The following is a 20,460-nucleotide window of genomic DNA, read 5'->3' as shown; positions in this document are numbered from 1 at the left end:
AGCCCTTGGTCTTCCACTTTAAGAAATATCTGAGAGCAAGATTTTTAACATCTAGGTGGACTGTACTCCTCACCAACTAGTAGGCAATTTATATACTTTAAGAAGGGGCCCTGCCAATTAGTTTTTATCTAAATATAATTAGAAAGATTGCTTTCCCTCCAAAAATTAAAAACTCACGCTATAATATAATCATGAATGATTTATCTCTTTAAAAAAACAAAAAGCACTTCTCTTTTTATGGCATTCATGTCCATGGCTCATTTTGAGCTCACTGAACAAACGTGAATGACTTTGCGCTAGTGAGCATTTGGTTTCTATCGTTTAGTCTCTCAGTCGTGTTTGACTCTTTGTGACCCCATAGACCACAGCACGCCAGGCTTAGCAAAAATGGCAGAAAGCACCAGCGTGAGAGGGGTCCTGTCGGGCGGTGCAGAAAGTGCAGAGCAGAGTCAGCGTTTCCTGAACTGTCTGTGGCACCTGGAGCGGGCAGCCCGCAACCATGTCTGTGTTTACCGTTTCACAGGCTTGTTAGCGAAGAAGGCTGTGGATGCGGGCCTGAGCGTGAAGCCTTACATCAAAACTAGCCTGTCTCCTGGCAGTGGTGTGGTCACCTACTACCTGCGGGAAAGCGGAGTCATGCCTTACCTGTCTCAGCTTGGGTGAGGGAGAAGTCTCTTACACCATCGCTTTTGTTGTGTTGTGTTCCACAGATACCTTGCCCAGTCACCTTGAAATGGATGTAAGCTTATCTGATGGTATCTAATTGCATAGTCTTTCGTCAGTGCAGACTTAAACCCTCACTTTCCAACAGACAGGGCCTCCTGTACAGTTGTGCTGGTTGTTCATCAGACAAGGGTATCTGTGAAGAGAGCCTGGGCTGATATCAAGCCCGTGCTCCACTGGAGCACTGCCCTCCTAGGGGAGGGGCAGCTTTTCTCAGTTGCATGAAGGTGTGCTGGGGCTAATATTGGCTCTGCCACAGAGAGTCTGCCCTCTGTGTGAAAATAATTATTTCACATGCCTAGAAATGTTGTGATTCACTGAAGTCAATTATTTGTTTCCAAATACAGTTTCTCCTAGTAACCCACTATTACTAATTTAGTTGACATAGATCTTTATCATGTACCTCATAAAAGTTGGAAGTCCCTGGGAGTATATAATAAGAGTAGTGAATAAAGATATCAGATATCTGATTTTGACTTTTATAAATTACAGATCATTTAGGTAGTTTCCTCATAATTTACTTATAAATTTAAAAAGTGAATTATTTATAAAAGCAAATTATATGAACTAGAATAGAGAGACCAGACGGAGAAGGCAATGGCAACCCACTCCAGTACTCTTGCCTGGCAAATCCCATGGACAGAGGGGCCTGGTGGGCTGCTGTCCATGGGGTCGCTAGGAGTCGGACACGACTGAATGACTTCACTTTCACTTTTCACTTTCATGCATTGGAGAAGGAAATGGCAACCCACTCCAGTGTTCTTGCCTGGAGAATCCCAGGGACGGGGGAGCCTGGTGGGCTTCCGTCTATGGGGTCGCACAGAGTCGGACACGACTGAAGCGACTTAGCAGCAGCAGCAGCAGAGAGACCAGAAATAAACCCATTCACCTTTAGTTAATTAATTTTCAACAAAGGAGGTAAGAATATGCAATGGAGAAAAGACACTCTCTTCAATAAGTGGTTTGGGAAAGCTGGACAGCCTCATTTAAATGAATGTAATTAGGATACTCTTCACACTATATACAAAAATAAACTAAAAATGGTTTAAAGACTTAAATGTAAGACATGATACCATAAAACTATTGGAAGAGAACATAGGCCAAACATTCTCTGACATAAAGGGTAGCAATATCCCAAGTGAAAACCAACAAGAGCAAAAATAAATAAGACCTAATCAAAATAAAAAAACTGCCCATCAGAGTAAACCATCAACAAAATTTAAAGATAAGCTATAGAAAAACCATCAACAAAATTTAAAGATAAACTATAGAATGGGAGGAAAATATTTGCAAACAATGCAACCGACAAGAGGTTAATTTCCAAAGTATACAGATAGCTCATCAGCTCAATATCAGACAGACAACCCAATCAAAAAATGAGCAGAAGACCTGAATAGACATTTTTTCAAAGAAGACTTACAGATACCAACAGGCACATAAAAAGATCCTCAATATCACTAATAATTAGAGGAATGCAAATCAAAACTACAATGAGGTATCACCTTACACAAGTCAGAATGGCCATCATCAAAGTCTTACAAATAATAAATGCTGGAGAGGATGTGGAGGGTGTAGAGAAAAGGGAACCTTCTTACATTGTAGGTGAGGATGTAAACTGGTGTCACCAATATGGAAAACAACATGGAGGTTCCTTAAAAGACTAAAAATTGTAGAACTACTATTATCATCCAGCAGTGCCACTCCTGGGCATATATCTGGAAAAGACAAAAACTCGAATTCAAAAAGATAAATGTACCCACATGTTCATAGCAGCACTATTTGTGATAGCTGAGACATGGAAGCAACCTAAGTGTCCATCAGCAGATGAATGGCCAAAAAGATATATACATAACAGAATACTACTCAGCCGTAAAACAGAATGAAATATTGCCATTCACAACAATATGGATGGACCTAGAGAATATGGTACTAAATGAAGTGAGTCAACAGAGAAAAACAAATATTATATATTAGCAGTAGTATGTGGACTCTTTAAAAAAAAAAAATGATGTAAATGAGTCTTTTTACAAAACAGAAACAGACTCACAGATACAGAAAGCAAACTTATTGTTACCAAAGGGAAAATCAGGGATTTGGAAAGGGGAGGGATTAGGAGTATGGAATTAAAAGATATACACTACTAGGTATAAAATAGGTTAAATATAAAATCAACTATACTTCAGTCTTTTTTTAAAGTAAATTATAAAAAGGAGCCTTAATCGAATGATTTGGGATGGATGAATGTAGATCAAAATGCTCCCGAGAATGAAAGCCTCACAGAAACAGCCCTGTGTTAACCTTCTCTAAGTCAGTGGTCTCCAGGCACCAGCAGGCGGGCCCGCTGAGAGTCATTCTGCATCCCGTGCTTCTCTCCCGCACCAGGTTTGACGTGGTGGGCTATGGCTGCATGACCTGCATCGGCAACAGCGGGCCCTTACCGGAAGCTGTGGTAGAAGCCATCGTACAGGTAATTAACAGGGCAGCCTGTGGGTCTTTCTCTTTCATATGATGTGTGATGAAGTGCTGCTAATTTTAAAGAAAGTTCAGGGAAGCATGGGATGCGGTTAAGAGAATGGTCTTTGGAGTTGAGTTAAACTTATTAACTATATACCTTTGAGCAAGTTCATGAACCTCGTTGTGCCTCAGTTTTCACAACTGTAAACGGGAAGTGATAATAGTATGTGTTTCAGAAAGCTGCGAGCATTCTGGTGATAGTGAACGCAAAGGACTTAGTGCGGTGCCTGGCCTGCGCGTGCCCCACACATGTGAAGGAATCATTTGTTCCTGTTGTCTGCAGGCTGGTTCCAAGTCAGACAGCTGAACAGAAACTCATTGGCTTGATTTTTGTCCCATAAATTCTATAGTGTTGAAAAATACTATTTGGTCCGCTTGCACTGATTTGGAATCCCTGCCAGCCAGTGTGGCTGCCTCTAACTGTCAACCTGTCATCTTCCCCACCTGTTCTCGGGCCCCCAGCTGCAGAATGACTAGGATGCTGCCTTCTGACCCACCTGGTATTCGCTCCTGAGCAGAAAACATCCAGTGCGTCTCTCTGCTGCTTTTGACCCAGCATGTCTCCCCCAGGCTCACCCTGTGGTCTCTCTCCCCGGGGAGAAGCCCAAGTGCAGGGGAAGCCTAAAGGGCTCCTTGACTTAAAGGAGGACTTTAGCAGATGGGTCTAGGAAGCCCAGGCCGTCTGTTGTCTCTGCGACCTATTTCCCCTTGCCTCACACAGGGGGACCTCGTAGCTGTTGGAGTACTGTCTGGGAACAGGAACTTTGAAGGGCGAGTCCACCCCAATACCCGGGCCAACTATTTAGCCTCTCCGCCCTTAGTAATAGCCTATGCGATTGCTGGGACCATCAGGATCGACTTTGAGAAAGAGCCACTAGGTAAGATCTGATTTGTGGGGTTACAGTATTTTTCCCCCCGATGAATTTGAAAACATTACTGGAAAAAAGTTATTGCTTTCCTTAATAAATAATGAAGCCTAAACCTCCAAAGATCAGAGGAGGAAGAAGGGTCTTTGCTTCCTTCCCTAGCACACAGCTAAGACATAACTGAAACAGCTAAACAAGAATTTACTAAAGGGGAAGGGAGAAACAGGGAAAGAAACACCTAGAGTAGTGGAGGTCTTGCCATTCTGGCCTCTGCTTCAGTCCCTCCCTTTCCAGTTCCTGCTTCAATCTCATGATAGCCTGGTTTTAATGTCTCTGCTGTTGGAACACATCCAGAGTATGCAGCATCTCAAAGCTTGGGGGACATGATGCTTTTTTCCTTTCCCCTGGCCTCCTGGTGTGCCCTCCTCAGTCCATGCTATGCAGATTAGATAATATGAAAACGGTGCCCTGGAATTTACTTTAAGGAAATCATAGTTTTAGACCTGCAGCTGATCCTCATTACATATGTATTCCATATTTTCAAATTTGACTACTCTTTGAAGTGGATTTTCACCCCCAAAATCAGTGCTCATCACACTCCCCTGGTCACTCACAGATGTGTATGAGGTGGTGAAATCCCTGAGTCACTCACCGTGCCTGCTCTCAGCTGAGGTCAAGCAAGGTGACACCCTGTCTTTTTATTTCAGGTCTCATACTGCAAACAAGTGTCCTGTTTGTGCTCTGGATAGCATCATGTTTTTCATACTTTTGTGCTTTTTTTTTTGGTGGTTTTACTGTTTAAAATGATCTGAGAGTAGGGCTAAAGTGCTGTGGAATATTCCTGAGCTCAGGAAGGCTATGACAGGCCTCATGTTAGGCTCCCAAGTTCAGTGTGAATGCATCAACAGTATGTAAACAGAAACACATGAAACAGCATTATGTATTGATCAGTTGACAACAGTACTGTGGATAAACACCCCTGGGAGCCTAACCTGTGTGTTTCTTGCGGGTGGTGGCTGAGTGTTTTCTAAGTGTGCAGAGAATTTACTGAACGTAACTGCCCTGAACAATGAGACTGGGGTGACTACCTGTGACCATGAAAATTGGATATGAGATGAAGTTCATCTCACTAATAAACATTTTCTCCCCAGGTGTCAATGCCAAGGGACAGCAAGTATTTCTGAAAGATATCTGGCCGACCAGAGATGAGATCCAGGCAGTGGAGCGTCAGTTCGTGATCCCTGGGATGTTTAAGGAGGTCTACCAGAAAATAGAGGTGAGGCCCCCGCCCCAGGGTCATGGGGAAGCCACTCCTCTGCGTCTTCTCTGCCAACCCTGAGGCTAGTGCCGGTGTCAGCTAGACAAAGTAGCATTTCTTCAGATAACTGGCAAAGTGGGACAGTCATTTTGCTCCTACAACTCAGGCTCTTCGAGACCCCACTCTCCCGAGATGTTCCCAGATTTGGACACATGAGCAGCAGGCTCAGGAGGCATGGACTCAGCATGGATGTGGCTCCTGGCTAGCTCTGCATGGCTCCCTTCTTCCTCTGACAGCCCGGGGTGAGCATGAGCTGTGGTTGAGGAGCTCGATATCACTATAATGTGTCACTGAGGGGCCACATGGCTGAACACACCTCTCAGATTTATTTGCCTGCTTCAAAGAGTAATACAGATAAAAGCCACTCAGTTGGAAGCACCAAACTATCAAGTTGCTGAAGTTAAAAAAAAAAAAAAAACTGGCTGTGCATTTTACAAACAGAAGGGAAATGTATGGGGCTCCATATCACTGTCCGAGACTCGAATGTTACCCTTTTCCCTGGTTTCTGTGTTAGGCTGACCCCAGGGCTTCTGGCTGGGGCTGGTGGCTTGAAATATGAGGGCAGACTGGGGAACAGATTCAAATGGGAGTCACACACACACACTGTGAATCCCACAAGCTGCTCGTTGGGAAATGGTTGAAGGGAGTTTGGTGGATACTGGGTTGAATGCATTTCTCCAGAGGCTGAGTTAATGACGTGGAGCAAATTCAAGCCAATTGGAACGCATACTGGCCGTCACTTACTATCTAATGTTCTTGTGACCAGAAGTCTACCTCCCCAAATCTTCAGAGCATCAATAATTTCTCCTCAGGTACAACCTGGATTGTTATTTCATAAATTATATGTGTTAGTTACCTGTTGCTCTGCAACACATTACTCCTAAACTTAGTGAATTAAAACAGCAAACATTTTTTATCTGTTTCTGTGGGTCAGAAATGGAGGTGCGGCTTAACAGGGTGTGTCTGCCTTCACAAGGCTTCATTCCAGGTGTCATCTGAGCCTGTGGCCTCACCTGATGATTCGACTGGGGAGGAGCCAGGTCTTAGACTGCGTGTGTGGTCATTGGCAGGATACAGGACCTCGCATGCTGTGGGTGAAGGCCTCAGCTTCTCACTGACTGTCAGCGAGAGGCCCCCTCAGGGCCTTACTGGTGGGTCTCTTCACAGCGTGGTGACTGGCTTCCAGCAGAGCCAGCAAGAGCAAGTAAGAGGGTGAAGAGACAGAAGGCAGTCTCTGTAACCTAACCCTGGAAATGAGTCACTAGGCTCAGCCCTCACTCAGCAGGAGGGGTTCGTTTACAGGTAGGATTCCCAGGAGGCAGGTCCATGGGGTCATTTTAGAGATGGTCTGTCACAGGGCATGTGTATTTTTAAATTACTTAGCATGGTGGTATCTTTGTATAGACATGTTGTGTGACCATTTAGACTAAGAATTGGTCTTACTGTACTCTTAGCTTGAATGTTATGTTCACATGTTAAGTCTTCCTCAGGATGAACTGTGGTTAGATCTGCCTCTCCTTTTTTTCTTTCTCCCCAAGACTGTGAATGAGAGCTGGAATGCCTTAGCAGCCCCGTCAGATAAGCTATATTGCTGGAATCCCAAATCTACATACATTAAATCACCACCATTCTTTGAAGACCTGGTAGGACTTTTTTTTTTTTTTTTTTTTTAACAAAATGAGTTCTTCAAAAAGTTTCTTGGCTTGTAAAATCTACTTGATTAACCAGTACCCTCACTTTGACTACCTACTTTGTTGAAACCTTTACAAACCTGAGCAGATAACACTGAGGAGAGCTTGAGGAAGCTGGGTTATTTAGCTGGAGCGCACCTGTGGTTTGTCTGTCCAGGGCTTCCACATGGCTGTGCAGAGACCCCTGGAGATCAAGTGTCACTGGGATAGAGACTCAGTAACGTCTGAGGGGGACTGTCCAGGAGAACAGGCTCCAGGACCTGCCATACTTAAGCCTTACACCCATACAAACAAGGGAAATCTTCTCTGAAACTGATGATCAGGAGTCTGTGCTCTCCAAGTGGGAGGAGGGGATGAGAGGATGTGAGTAGAAGGCAGGACTCCTGCCGTACCCAGCATTTGGGACCTTCTCTGGATGTGGAGGAAGAATGTCATTTGCAGCATCATCCCTTTTGTTTTTGAGGGGATAGTGCCAATACTTCACCTCCTTCAAGGATGAGATATGAATATTTTGCATAAATTCACTTTGCTTTACTAAACACCCGTGATAAACCCAATAAAACTAGAATTCTCTGTGTGTTGATATAGGGCTGTCATCAGGGTCAGATCCATGGACCACTACTGTTGAGGCTCCCCTGGTGATGCGTTGGAGAAAAGCCGGGCAAACACTGACTTACTGTGTTCTTTGCTAGACTTTGGATCTTCAGCCCCCTAAGTCTATCGTGGATGCCTATGTGCTATTAAACTTGGGAGATTCAGTAACAACAGACCACATCTCTCCAGCTGGAAACATCGCAAGAAACAGCCCTGCTGCTCGGTACTTAACTAACAGAGGGTAAGTAATGGGGTGGCAGGGAGGCCTGAAGACAAAAGGGACAGCATGAGGTCATTAGTCCTCTTTTCATGAGGTCTGTTTGGACTCAGACTCCAGTTTTTCACTGAACCCTGGAGCATGAAAACCAATCACTCTGTTTGTAGCTTTGAAGCTACTAGAGAATCCACCAGCACATGAACCTCAGCACATGGAGGCCTTCTTTTTGAGCAAGTCTACTTATTAGACTCAGCTATCATCCCTGCCACCAGCTTGGCTGATCATTTATGTACAAGGCTCTTACCCTGTGTGGTCTGGTTATACTTGAAGCACTTGGCAGGGGTTTAACCAGAAATGCATTTACATTTCCTGGTTGAGAGACATATGTTGTGTTTTAGTTTACTATTTATTTTGGCTGTGCTGGGTCTTTGTTGCAGCCCATGGACTCTCTAGTTGTGGTGTGTGGGCTCTGGAGTGCACAGGCTCAGTAGTTGTGGTGTATGGGCTTGGTTGCAGTACGTAGGATCTTAGTTCCCTGACTGGGGATTGAACCCAGGACCCCAGCATTGAAAGCACAGAGTCTTATCCACTGGACCACCAAGGAAGTCCCAAGAGACATGTTCTTTACAGAGAACAGCTTTGAGGATTTGCAATTTACACATCCATTCAGCAATCCTTCAGTCATATACCTATTTTAACAGGTATTACACTAAAATTGATGTACCTAGTGGCTCAGACAGTAAAGCGTCTGTCTACAATGCAGGAGACCTGGGTTCAATCCCTGGGTTGGGAAGATCCCCTGGAGAAGGAAATGGCAATCCGCTCCAGTACTATTGCCTGGAAAATCCCATGGACAGAGGAGCCTGGTAGGCTACGGTCCATGGGGTCACAAAGAGTCGGACATGACTGAGCAACTTCACTTTCACTTTCACACTAATATTATATACTGCTATTTAACAAACCCTGAGTCAAGAAGATCCCCTGGAGAAGGACATGGCAATGCACTCCAGTATTCTTGCCCGGAGAGTCCCCATGGACAGAGGAGCCTGGCGGGCTACAGTCCACAGGGTCGTGAAGAGTCAGACACTAAAGCACCACCACAGTGCACCCATACCAGTCAGTGTCCCGCCCAGATCCGACTCCTTGAGATTCGTCTGGGGAGATGAACATTCCTGGCCCCCATCCCCACTTGCTGAGTCACCTTCTTTAGAGTCAGGGCCCAGACCCAATATGAGAAACAGAATTGAAGCTTTTTTTTTTCTTTTTTCCCAGTGGGAGAGGACAGCTATCTTGCCCCTCCTCTCACTTGCTGGGCGAGTAACCCATTCTCTTCACAACTTTCCCCTTCTCTCATGCGCATTCAGTCTCTGCCTTTTCCTAGTGCATTCCATGGGGCAGTCTGTTCATTGAGACCGAGAATATCTCCTATTCCCCAGGATATGCGTGTTGTGAGTTTAAGAAGACAGCCCAGATCTAGCGGAGGTGAACGCACAGTGGTCTGTGTCGAGATTTTTCTTTAACTTGGGGCAACTACTTTTTAAAATGCATGGCAACTGCCCATACACAGATAGTGGGTTGGCCAAAAAGTTCACTCAGGGCTGTCTGCTGTTAAGATGGTATGGAAAAAAGCCAAACAAACTTTTTGGCCAACCTCATACATACGAGATTTTAACATTTATTTGTTTTATTGTTTGGCTGGGCCGGGTCTTAGTTGCAGCACGTGGCATCTAGTGCCCCGACCAGGGATGGAACCCGGGCTCACTGCACTGGAAGTGTGGTGTCTTAGCCCCTGGACCACCTAAGGGAAGTCCTCATATTATGAGCTTTTATTTATTTATTTATTTATTTATTTTTAACAACATTAAGCATCTTTTCATGTACCTATTGGCCATCTGTATGTTTTCCTTTTTTTAATTTAAATTTATTTATTTTAATTAGAGGCTAATTACTTTACAGTATTGTATTGGTTTTGCCATACATCAACGTGAAACCTCCACGTGTGTACACGTGTTTCCAATCCTGAACCCCCTTCCCACTTCCCTCCCCATACCATCCCTATTATGAGCTTTTAAAGGGATGATTCTGTCTTGAGTGGGAGATGCAAGTCTATCAGCAAATAGAAAAGGGCAGATGTTCAAGGTGGGTCGGTGATTCCTGCTCTTCCCCTCACCCACACTGCTCGGGACACGCTGCCCACCACCTTGTTCCTTGAATGTTCAGACAAGGCCAAGTACCCCTCTGCCTGAGAGCCTTCGGGTGAGCTCACTGTTTTCTCCTCTTGGATGCCTTTCCCCAAGATACCCTCTTAATGAACTCCCATGCCAAGTTCAAGTCTTCCTCCATAAGGTCACACACACCGTACTCTTTCTTGCCCTGGCCTACTTTTTCTTAGGTATTAACTACAATCTAGTAACACTTGTGTAGGGTGCTCTTTTAAAAAAAACATCTCTGTCTCTACTTTCTAGGATGCAAGCCCTGCAAAAGCAGGGATTTGCTGTATCCCAGGCACCTGACAGCTCCTGGCATGCAGTTGGTGCTCAGTGAAAAGTTGTTGAATGAATGAATGGGAAAGGCTTCTAAGGACAGAGAAACTAGAGAAACAGAGTTGAGGCTGGAAGAAGAAAACTAGGAAGAGAGGAGTAACCAACACCTTTTTTGATTGGTGGTTATTGATAGTCTTTAGGGAATAGCATGACATGAAATATACCTTTCCCAAAAAATACATATCCACATTCTGGACATAATTTCAGGGGTTCATAGACACACTCACCTACTCCTGAAGCCCGTGCTTAGGTTCTCAGTCTTCAGAATTGAGCTAACGAATAAATCATCAACACACATGGTTCCTAACATTTTAAGAAACAGCCCAGTGAACTGGTCACTGTTCATCGTTAAGATGTTGTTCCTGACATCTCAAAACATCCTTTCGTTCAGACCCACAGACCAGACTTTTCTTTGATTTTAGGACCAGCAGTTCTTGTTCTGCTCCTTCATCCCTACCCTGCTTTTGATCTTACAACAATACTAAGTCATGTTGCCAGTTACGTGTTTTTTAATTGCATTGAGTTCCTGGACAAATTTGAACTTACTTCTGTTTAATTTATAGAATGTATTTTATGTGTCCCCCACTCTTGGCTCCACCAAACTGACCTACCCGGAGTATTCCCTTTGCTTCCTTTTTTTTCCCACCCATTTTTAACATTTTACTTTTAATGAAGCTTTATAGGCTACCTTACTGAATAAATAAAATGCTCTTAATAAAGTTCCTCCCGCTTGCTCTGCCCAGACTTACAAGACTGTAGGTTGCTGCTGGGAGGCTATAGGTTCACCATCGCACCTGCTGCCTCTCATCGTGCCCTCAGTCGAAGCTATGGAAACAGCGTTTCCACCTTGGAGAACAAGACTTAGTAGACTTACAGAAACACCTAGGTTTGTGATTTTTACCCCCTTTCCTGGTGTAAGCCAGGTTTCATCTCTCAGTTCCCTAAACCAGCATCTCTCCTGCTTTCGTTATCAGCCTGACTCCTCGAGAATTCAACTCCTACGGCTCCCGCCGAGGGAATGATGCCATCATGGCGCGGGGGACATTTGCCAACATCCGCTTATTAAACAAATTCTTGAACAAGCAGGCACCACAGACTATCCACCTGCCTTCTGGTGAGATCGTGAGTATGGTGTCTGCTCCCGCTAGAGCCAGCGTCTCCCGGGCTCTGGGCGCCACAGCTCTTGCACTCGCGCTTCCCCTGGGCCTTATTTTCCCCACACCTCGTCCTACCTCTTGCTTTACGTAATCCCTCTTGCCAAGTGTCCCATACATGCAGAGTTCATCCCTAAAGAAGAGTCCCTTTAAACGGGGAGGCCTTTTCCTGCTTAGAGATTTCTGCTTCATGCTTTAACTAAATCTAGTTTCTTAGGAGTTGAGCTTAAAAAGCATCTGATTGAGGTTTCATCAGTTCAGAATACTTGAAGGGGAAATTCCAGGTTAAGGTAGAGGATATTTACTAAGAAGTGCTGTTTTATGACTTCAGTAACATCTAATTAATCATACCTCAGGGAAGGAAGAATACAGAGGACTGTGCAGGCCTGCTTGGGTCCTAATGGGAACCACGTGGAGTTGGTTTATTAGAGCTGGAATTGTCTGTTCACAGAGGGCAGGCATGGGGAGAGGTGGGAAAGCCTGCCCTTGAAGTCAGACAAGCCCAGGTTCAAGTCCCAGCTCCACCTCAGACCAGCAGTGGAGCCTTCTCCAGCAATCTGTCTACCTCTCTGAGCTTCACTTTTCTTACTTGCAAAGTAAAATAATATCTGCTTTTTAAGGTTCTGAGGCTTAACCCTGGGTGGCATGCGTGCTTCAGTCACTCAGTCAACTCTGCAACCCCATGGACTGTAGTCTGCCAGGCTCCTCTGTCCATGGGAATTCCCAGGCAAGAATCCTGGAGTAGGTTACCATTTCCTACTCCAGGGCACCTTCCCAACCCAGGGGTCAAACCCACATCTCTTGTGTCTCCTGCATGGGCAGGTGGGTTCTTTACCAGTGCACCACCTGGGAAGCCCATCCAGCACAGCGTGAGCGCCCAGGACGTATTTGTTCAGTGACTAGGAGGGACAATAGACTATTAAGTGAAAAAGATACAAATGAATGGTAAAATCGCTAAGAGACGAAGAAGGGACTTGCAGTTAATAGACTTTGAGGGCCTCTGGGATGCCAGCTGTCAGGGTGGGATCCCTCATTGACAGCCCTACCGTGCACAGAACTCCTAGTCAGATGGTTAGTGCCTCAGCTTAAATAAGGAGACAGCATCAGAGATGAAGAGACATTGGAGTCAGGCCTTGAACTTGAAAGACAGACCTAGACAAGAAACAGAGGAATAAAGAGAAAAACAGATAATGCACAGAGTAGAAGAAAACTAAGAAAAACAATTATTTCGTCAGAATGATGAGAGATGATTTTCTGTTGGTATAATCAGAAGACAAGAAGGAGCTCTTAAAAAAAAAAAAAAGTCCCTAAAAAATTTCACAGGAAAAGTTGACTAGTTGAGAAAATCTTCCAGAAGGTAGAAAGACAAAGGGGAAATTAGGAAATGTAAGAAAAATCAAAGCCTGAACCGAGGAGGACCAGCATCTGACTGAATAAAGATGCTAAAAAGAACAGATAAAATCTGAGAGGAAATTGTTAAGAGTTAACACAAGAAATTCTTCAAGTGCAAAATCTGAGATTCCAGATCAAAAGGTCCACTGACCACACCCAGCCACATGATTAATACTCACTCCAAGTCACATCACTGTGAAATTAAGAACAGTAGAGGTGAGGAGAAGATCTAGAAACTTCAGAGAGGGGGAAAAAAAGCTTATGTGCACTCTTCTGGGGATCAGACGCACTCAAGGCAACCGAGGAGACTTAGACTGAGGAAAATTGCTGGCACTCTAAAGTCTGTATCCCTCATACGACCAGCCAAGTGAGGGTAAAGTAACAACACATTCAGATATTCAAAAGCTTTAAAAATAATCTGTCAGCCCCGGTCTCAGAAAGCTACTTGGTAATTGTGTTCCACCAAAACAAGAGAATAAACCAAATATAGGGGAAGATGTAGGATCCAGGAAAAGGAGGTGCAGGGAATCACCTGGATGCTGGGGAAGGAAGATTCCTCTGTCACATGAACACACCTCAGAGAGTCAGCGGTCCACACAGGAATGAGGGCATCAGGAGTGACACCTCGTGAAAAAGATTTTTAAAGTAAATTGCTTGACAGATGTGAATGTCTTCAGAAAAGACTTGTATCGATACTTTAGGTAGTATATTCATTAGTTAATGGGTAGGGACACAGAAACAGGTGAACACATGCGCACACACACATACAAATTTATTATTTCCAGTGGGAAAAAAAATTTTTTTAATTGCCAAGAAAAGGAAATCTGAGTCCATTATGTGGCTCAGCTGTAAATAGCATGTACGTCATCAAAACGTATGGCCAAAAAAAAAAGATGAGTGATATTAGAAGGCCCTGGAGAGGAGAGGTTGGGAGGGGGAGGGCCCTACGAGACTGGTAGTTGAAAGAACTAAATCTTCTAAGTAGGAATTTAATGGATAATAAAAAAGGAGAAATGAACTGACCGATTATATACTTAGGGATCCAGAGGTAAGATATCAGAAGAAACCACTAACTTTATGCCTTCTTTAGAAGAGAGGGAGAGCGCAGGGAGCCCATGCTTTATAAGCTGCTGCTACTCTCAGTTTGACGCATACAAGAGAAAAGCCAGGAGCCCGGAATTCAAACCTGCTGAGTCCGCACAGCTGGGTTCCACAACCCAGCCACTCTGCCTTGGGATTGTCAGCTCTGTGGTAGTTTTGAAAGCACTTTAAAACACACACTCCCACATTCTTAATATCCAAATTAGTAATAGATACCTCTGAAAATATCGGGTAGGTTGTTTCTTTCCTGGTCTTTGAAAGCATCCAGGCTTTTTGGTTAGACAGAGCAGGCTTTTACTGTTTTTTCCAACTGTTTCTATCTTTGTGAGTTCTGTTCAGCTGCAGACAGACAGAACCCTGCCTAGATTTAGGCAGTGCCGTGTGACATTAACCACAGTCTCCATCCTTTTACCACGATAGTAATTTGTGAAAGCCTACTTGAGAGTTTGATTATATACCTTTCTAGAGCTCCTTTCAAATCAAACACTCCCTCTTTGGACTCTTTGGAGGGGTCCTATTTTCTGACTTAAGTAGTGACAAAAAAAATGTTTCATTACTCACCATCAATGATATCACCCGTCTTTGTGAAGCCTCAGCTCAGCAGAATGTTCCGAGTTCCTATGAGAAACAAACGAATCTGTTTGTTAAAGCTGTTTCTCATACATACTAAGAGATTCCTTATCCCTTTCTTGTCCTTTATTGATTGGTGCTTCATCAGTGTTTCTACTATTGTTTCCTTGACCTCCACGTAGAAGGGTGATGAATAAAAGTCTGCATTTTTGTAATTTCCAAACACGTGACCTTTTTTTGTGTTTGGCCACCCTTCACAACCAACCATCACCAAGTCTCTGGTACAGAATCAAAACCCAGATTTAGGTGGGATTCTCTGCTTTTGCTTTAAAATATTTTAATCAATAGAAGAGTAAAAAAAAAAAAAACTGATCTAATTTCCTTTTTCCCCCTGATGCCCTAGGATTTGAATGTTTTTCTAAAATTAGGACAATAAGGCATTTCACTTAAGAGTATAAAATTCAATTTGACAGAGGTAAGTATTAATAGATGGCATTAACTGGAAATTTGTAGACCAGGCAACTGATTGGTTGAGTTTGCCATTGAATTTACACTGGCTTGGCCAACTGCAGACACTCCTGCATGTCCCCCCAGGACTCACTGGCCTCTGTCTACACGCTGTGCCTTTACTCTGTCAGTAAAACCTTCCTCCTCTCCTCCTCAGCTTGATGTGTTCGACGCCGCTGAGCGGTACCAGCAGGCGGGCCTCCCCCTCATCGTCCTGGCCGGCAAAGAGTACGGCTCTGGCAGCTCCCGAGACTGGGCCGCCAAGGGCCCTTTCCTCCTGGTGAGTAGGACACTGAGACAGCCCTGCAGGCAGCTGCCCCCCTGAACCAGAAGGGAAGCTGGGAGCGAGGCTTTACTTTCCAAGAAGATGCTGTGGGAGAGCAAAGCAAGCTCGGGGAAGCGTGGACTGTTTTCTCGCCTCCTGCTTGGTAGATCGGGGCTTCCCTCACTGAGTGAAGTAGAGTCGCCCGGCTCCCCACCATCAAATGTGGCTACCCTGGGAGCCACGGATCTTTGGGTGTGTCTGTACAGCAGTTGAGGGGAGGATCTTGAAGTCTATGAAATTACATCCAGAAGTGTGGAATGTATGTCTTTTTTTTTTAATGGGGAAAGTTTCATGGTTTTCATAATGCTCTCAGGTTAGCACCTGAAGCTTATTTAAGGCCCTTGTCCCAGGTCAATGTGAGGAATAAGCTGCTGCTACTGTCTTATCTGTTAGGTTCACAGAAGGGAAAACATCAGGAGCCTGAAAGTGAAAGTCTCTCAGTTGTGTCCAATTCTTTGCGACCCCATGAACTATACAGTCCATGGAATTCTCCAGGCCAGAATGCTGGAGTGGGTAGCCATTTCCTTCTCCAGGGGATCATTCCTAACCCAGGGATCGAACCCAGGTCTCCCACATTGCAGGTGGATTCTTTACCAGCTGAGCCACAAGGGAAGCCCAGGAGCCTGAGCTTTGAATAAACTCAGGGAATGCACTTTTTACAGCTGCTTTTCACTGCCAGTGAATGGTCTGCATACGGGCTCAGTAGAAAAGGAAGCCCTCTCTGTGTGTAGACAGCTCCTCAGAACCTTCAGCCGTTTCAGGGCTTGACCCGTAAGCTGTCCCTGTGGGAGGGGGCCCCACAGGAGTTTTTACCTCTGGCCCCTTTGCTGGCCCTGAAAGCAGGGCCACTCTTAGTGCCTGGCTTCAGTCCTCAGGGTTGGGTAGAACAGCTTAGCTGATATCAGTTCAAATAACGATGGCTTGAGCAAATCAATGCACTTGGCAGACGCTAGGTCAGTTGATATCCACAAGTGCAGTAAAAAATATATGGCTGTCTTGCAGACAGCCCTCCAGATGCCCAGGTCTTATCAACACCCACCCCGCTTTTTTTAATTCCATTAGTTTGCAGTGGAGGCAAGGTGTAGAGAAAAGATATGTTATTAGTTGATAATTTGTCGAAGGCCTGCTTTTTCTAGAAAATGCTGAAAAGAACCTAAGAAATTACAAAAGGAAGGATTTTAGAAAGGGAGCCGGGCACTGGCAACAGCAGTGAGAGCAGGAGCAGTCTGGGGCTGGGCGGGAGACAGTAAGGTCTGGATAGACGAGTCCTGGCACAGGGGGGCTCTCGAGTCTGGTGGGGCTGCACCAGCCACAGGGCCAAAGAAAGAGCCTGGCGACGGCGAGAGAGGCATCAGTGGTCTCACAGAGGGAGGCTCTCACAGGGACCTCACAGTGGTCTCACAGAGGGAGGTCTCACAGAGAGGCGTCAGTGGTCTCACAGAGGGAGGCTCTTACATATCTGAAGCATCGGGGGCCGTGGCTGACTGCAGGCAGGACACACTTCTACCCCTGGGAGCAAGAGGCAGCTCCTCCCATTTATTAGAGCTGGGATTGACATCAGGTTGGCTGTCAGTTACCAGGGAAACCAGAGCTGGGCCATGTCCCTCATAGCCCCTCAAGTAACAGCCATCAGTGGGTAAATGTTTCCCTTTAATGAACTAACAGGTGGGGCCGTCCTGGCTTAAGGGGCAGAGGGCAAGCACACAGGTGAGTAGGGCGGAGGCGAAGCCCGACCAGGAGAGCAGCGGGTATACAAAGAACAAGGGAACAGCCCTCTTTTAGGGTCCTGACTCTGAAAGTGTCAGCTTCTCTACAGAACTGCCCTGAGTTCTGTCTGCCCAGACGGCCGTGCACACTTCCTTCTGTAGCTGGCCAGCCTCAGCCACGTTGTCCGCAGGCAGAGAGGGCCGGGCAGTGTGACCTGCAGCCCCACACAGCCCTCCTCACGGAGCTTGGGGCGTGAATAACCTGTGTTTACAACCATTGCCCCTTCCCCCCAAATGAATACACAGTACATATGTACATAAATCTATACAAAATACCCACTGTCATAAAGAATCTGCTCTTTTAAATCTGTGCTTTTAAACTTGGAAACACTTTGTGATTTAAAAAATACCTATGCCCGGATCTCATTCCCAGACATTCTGGTTTGGTTGGTAAGGTGAAAGGCCTGGACGTCTGGATTTTAAAAGCCTCCCCTGGTGATTGTAATATCAGCAGAGTCTTAGAACACCTCTGTCTGCCATGGTTCTCCAGACTTAAAAGAATCCCATCTTCTCCCACCCATGCTTCCTGCAAGAGATTCTGATATAGTAGATCAGGGGTAGTAAGTACCCAAGAATCTACATTTTTTAACAAGCTTCCTGAGTGACCCTGATTCAGGGGATCTGAAAGGATGTTGAGAGCTTTTACGGGTATCTTAATATTATATTACAGTTAACTAATATTTGAGATTTGGGTGTTCCAGTTAATCAGGTATCCTGGTTTACTGATCATTGCTGTATATTGTCAGTTATAGGTTACCAATAAAATGTACTTTATAGGAAGCTTTATATCAAGATTATATTCAGTGCAATTTGATCCTTGAAATAGGAGGTATAAAAGCAGCACACCGCAGGTGATCAATTCCTTTCTCTGTAGTATGTTCTGAAAGTTGTGTTTTGATTAAATCTTCTGTGTCTGCTAATACAGCCTACAATAATACCGAAATTCAAGGGGGGAAATGAATTTTCTTTGTGTTTCTTTGTAGTGTGGTTTCCAGACACAATGGGAGTTTGTATCACAAACTAAGTGTGTGGTTAGACTTTGTGGATTCAAATATCTGACAGACCACTGACTCCCAGGGTGCGGGGCACGGTACCAGTGTCTCATCCAGGGTTGGTGGAGGTAGAAGCAGAGAGCTTACTTCATTGCCCGCACGCTGCTTATCCAGTGGAGGCAGTTGGTCAGCTACGGTGCTATTTATAATGACAACATATTATGTAAAGGATTAATTGGTACTTAAGAAGAATTTAGGCAGGAGAAGAGTTTTGACCTAAGAACCCTTTTGTAAGGTGTCTGTGTATCTAAAGAAAAACTGTGTCCGAACTACTTACTCTCTTGGTTTCTCAGGGAATCAGAGCTGTCCTAGCGGAGAGTTATGAGCGCATTCACAGAAGTAACTTGGTCGGCATGGGGGTGATCCCTCTCGAGTACCTCCCTGGGGAGAATGCAGACACCCTGGGACTCACTGGGCGTGAACGATACACTATTAGCATTCCAGAAACCCTGAAACCACGAATGAAAGTCCAGATCAAGGTAAGTCAGTGCCTTTCCAGGCCAGGTCCAGCTAAAAGGGGCCCCATGTTTGTCATCAGTCTTTTTTGTTTGTTTGTTTTAATCTGGTCACACTGCAGGTCATGCAGGATCTTAGTTCCCCACCCAGGGATCGAACTCATGTCTCCTGCATTGGGAGAATAGTGATGAAAAGCTCAGGGACAGGGCGTTTAAAACACCTTTTTATGATAAAAATGTGAACAGACACACTCACCCCGCCCTGGCTTTGATTAGTACTGAGGTGAAAACGACAGATTAGCCCTGGGTAAGGCGAGGATGAAGTGCGCCACCGTGGTCCCAGGGTGATCTAGCTGCCCAGGCAGACTGAGCTGCTGAGCCGTGTCCCAGGGCGAGCCTCTGGGCCAGCGCCTAGGGGACAACCTTAGTGAAGTGCCTGCTGGCTGCCAACACTTCCTTCCTCGGGCCGTCCCTGGTGAAGGCTTCGAAAATATTCCAAACATTGCTAGTAATTGCTGCCCCGAGAGGCTGTTTATAATTCTCCAGTGTCTCTCACTTCCGTCACAGATGCTCTGCAGGGCTTTACCTTGTAGATCAGTACCTGGGGCATCTTGTTAAGTAAACCACAGCTTACTGCTCAGCGGGTCTGGGCTGGGGCCGGCCGGCACCTGCTCTGGGTGCTGGGTGCTGCCAGGGCATGGACTGCACTTGGAGGGGCAGTCTGAGGGCTGGCTCGTCTCCTCCCTCAGCAATTCTTCTCTGCTTATCCATCCTCCCAGCTGGATACCGGGAAGATCTTCCAGGCTGTCATGAGGTTTGACACCGACGTGGAGCTCACTTATTTCCATAATGGGGGCATCCTCAACTACATGATCCGCAAGATGACCAAGTAGGCCCTGGTGTCCCAGCTGCCCGGTGGCAGGAGGAAGCACAGCATCCACAGCCCACAGGCCCTGGGTCGGCAGCGTCCCCGCCCCGGCCTCCTCCCCCGACCCTCCCCTCCACGCAGGGGTGCTGCCTGCCCAGGGCGCCCAGTGTGGATCCTCTGCACACAGAATCAGCAGTTTCTACATGCTCTATTTTTGTTAATCTTTTTATCTTGATGTAGAATTTGGGAGCTTAGAATGGTGGGACTGTCACTTGTGCCAAGAAGGGAGAGTTGAGCCCTTTAAGGTCACTGATCACTGAATGCTGATTTTTCACTCTTAGCCTCCAGTGTTCAGGTGAACACACGTCCGTCTCCTGCCCAGTTTCTGGTTCCTCTCTGTTACCCTCTGCTCAGTGAAACCTCCCCCTTGAGAGTCCTTTGCCTCTGTGTGCGCCGACAAGACAAGCCTAGCTGACAAGGCAGAGGGGCACGTGTTCGCACGTGGTGACTAGTCCCTGCACCCCGCCCTGTCCTCCAGTGAGTGACCCAGGCACCTCGTGAGCAGCTCAGACACGGAAGTTTTTGCTTGTGTACCTTTTGACAGATCCACACTGAAGAAATACGGAGATTTCTTTCAGTAGTTTCATAAAGTTTGCCTAGAAAACTTTTCATATATCAAGAGGAGAACTTTGGAGGTGGTTTTGGAGAGAGATGCAGAACATTTCTAATTTGAATAAGATTAAATCTATTTTCAAGGAAAACTTTTTGACTTTGGTATTGAATTCTGCTGCGTGCGTGGCCCTC

General features: G+C 45.6%; 1 protein-coding gene, 1 long non-coding RNA gene and 1 other non-coding gene across 7 annotated transcripts in view; 1 reads left to right on the top strand and 2 right to left on the bottom strand.

Moving 5' to 3' along the window:
• Window positions 1–20,417, top strand: part of ACO1 (aconitase 1) — a 66,583-nt gene extending 46,166 nt beyond the window's left edge. For all 4 annotated transcript variants that reach the window (XM_055577812.1, XM_055577813.1, XM_055577809.1 and 1 more), the window contains exons 12-21: window positions 524–659; window positions 3,106–3,190; window positions 3,959–4,115; window positions 5,255–5,379; window positions 6,960–7,064; window positions 7,805–7,947; window positions 11,441–11,588; window positions 15,348–15,470; window positions 18,627–18,812; window positions 19,568–20,417. In XM_055577812.1, the coding sequence (XP_055433787.1) occupies window positions 524–659; window positions 3,106–3,190; window positions 3,959–4,115; window positions 5,255–5,379; window positions 6,960–7,064; window positions 7,805–7,947; window positions 11,441–11,588; window positions 15,348–15,470; window positions 18,627–18,812; window positions 19,568–19,681 (1,322 nt within the window). In that variant the 3' untranslated portion in view covers window positions 19,682–20,417. The remainder of the gene's footprint in view (window positions 1–523; window positions 660–3,105; window positions 3,191–3,958; window positions 4,116–5,254; window positions 5,380–6,959; window positions 7,065–7,804; window positions 7,948–11,440; window positions 11,589–15,347; window positions 15,471–18,626; window positions 18,813–19,567) is intronic.
• LOC129649867 (uncharacterized) lies at window positions 2,249–17,239 on the bottom strand. 2 transcript variants are annotated; one of them, XR_008713318.1, is made up of 4 exons: window positions 16,971–17,239; window positions 14,675–14,731; window positions 3,022–3,167; window positions 2,249–2,438 (listed from the first exon to the last, which is right to left on the bottom strand). It is a non-coding gene; the product is annotated as an uncharacterized LOC129649867 (long non-coding RNA). The 2 variants fall into 2 exon arrangements; XR_008713317.1 differs by lacking the exon at window positions 2,249–2,438 and having other exon boundaries at window positions 2,951–3,167.
• Window positions 8,455–8,527, bottom strand: TRNAE-UUC (transfer RNA glutamic acid (anticodon UUC)). Its single transcript has one exon. It is a non-coding gene; the product is annotated as a tRNA-Glu (tRNA).
• Window positions 20,418–20,460: the final 43 nt, after the last annotated feature.

The sequence above is a fragment of the Bubalus kerabau genome, chromosome 4 (genome assembly GCF_029407905.1).
Source record: "Bubalus kerabau isolate K-KA32 ecotype Philippines breed swamp buffalo chromosome 4, PCC_UOA_SB_1v2, whole genome shotgun sequence".
Taxonomy (NCBI): domain Eukaryota; kingdom Metazoa; phylum Chordata; class Mammalia; order Artiodactyla; family Bovidae; genus Bubalus; species Bubalus kerabau.
Note: the sequence above shows the minus strand (reverse complement) of the source record. Positions and strands in the feature narration are given on the sequence as shown.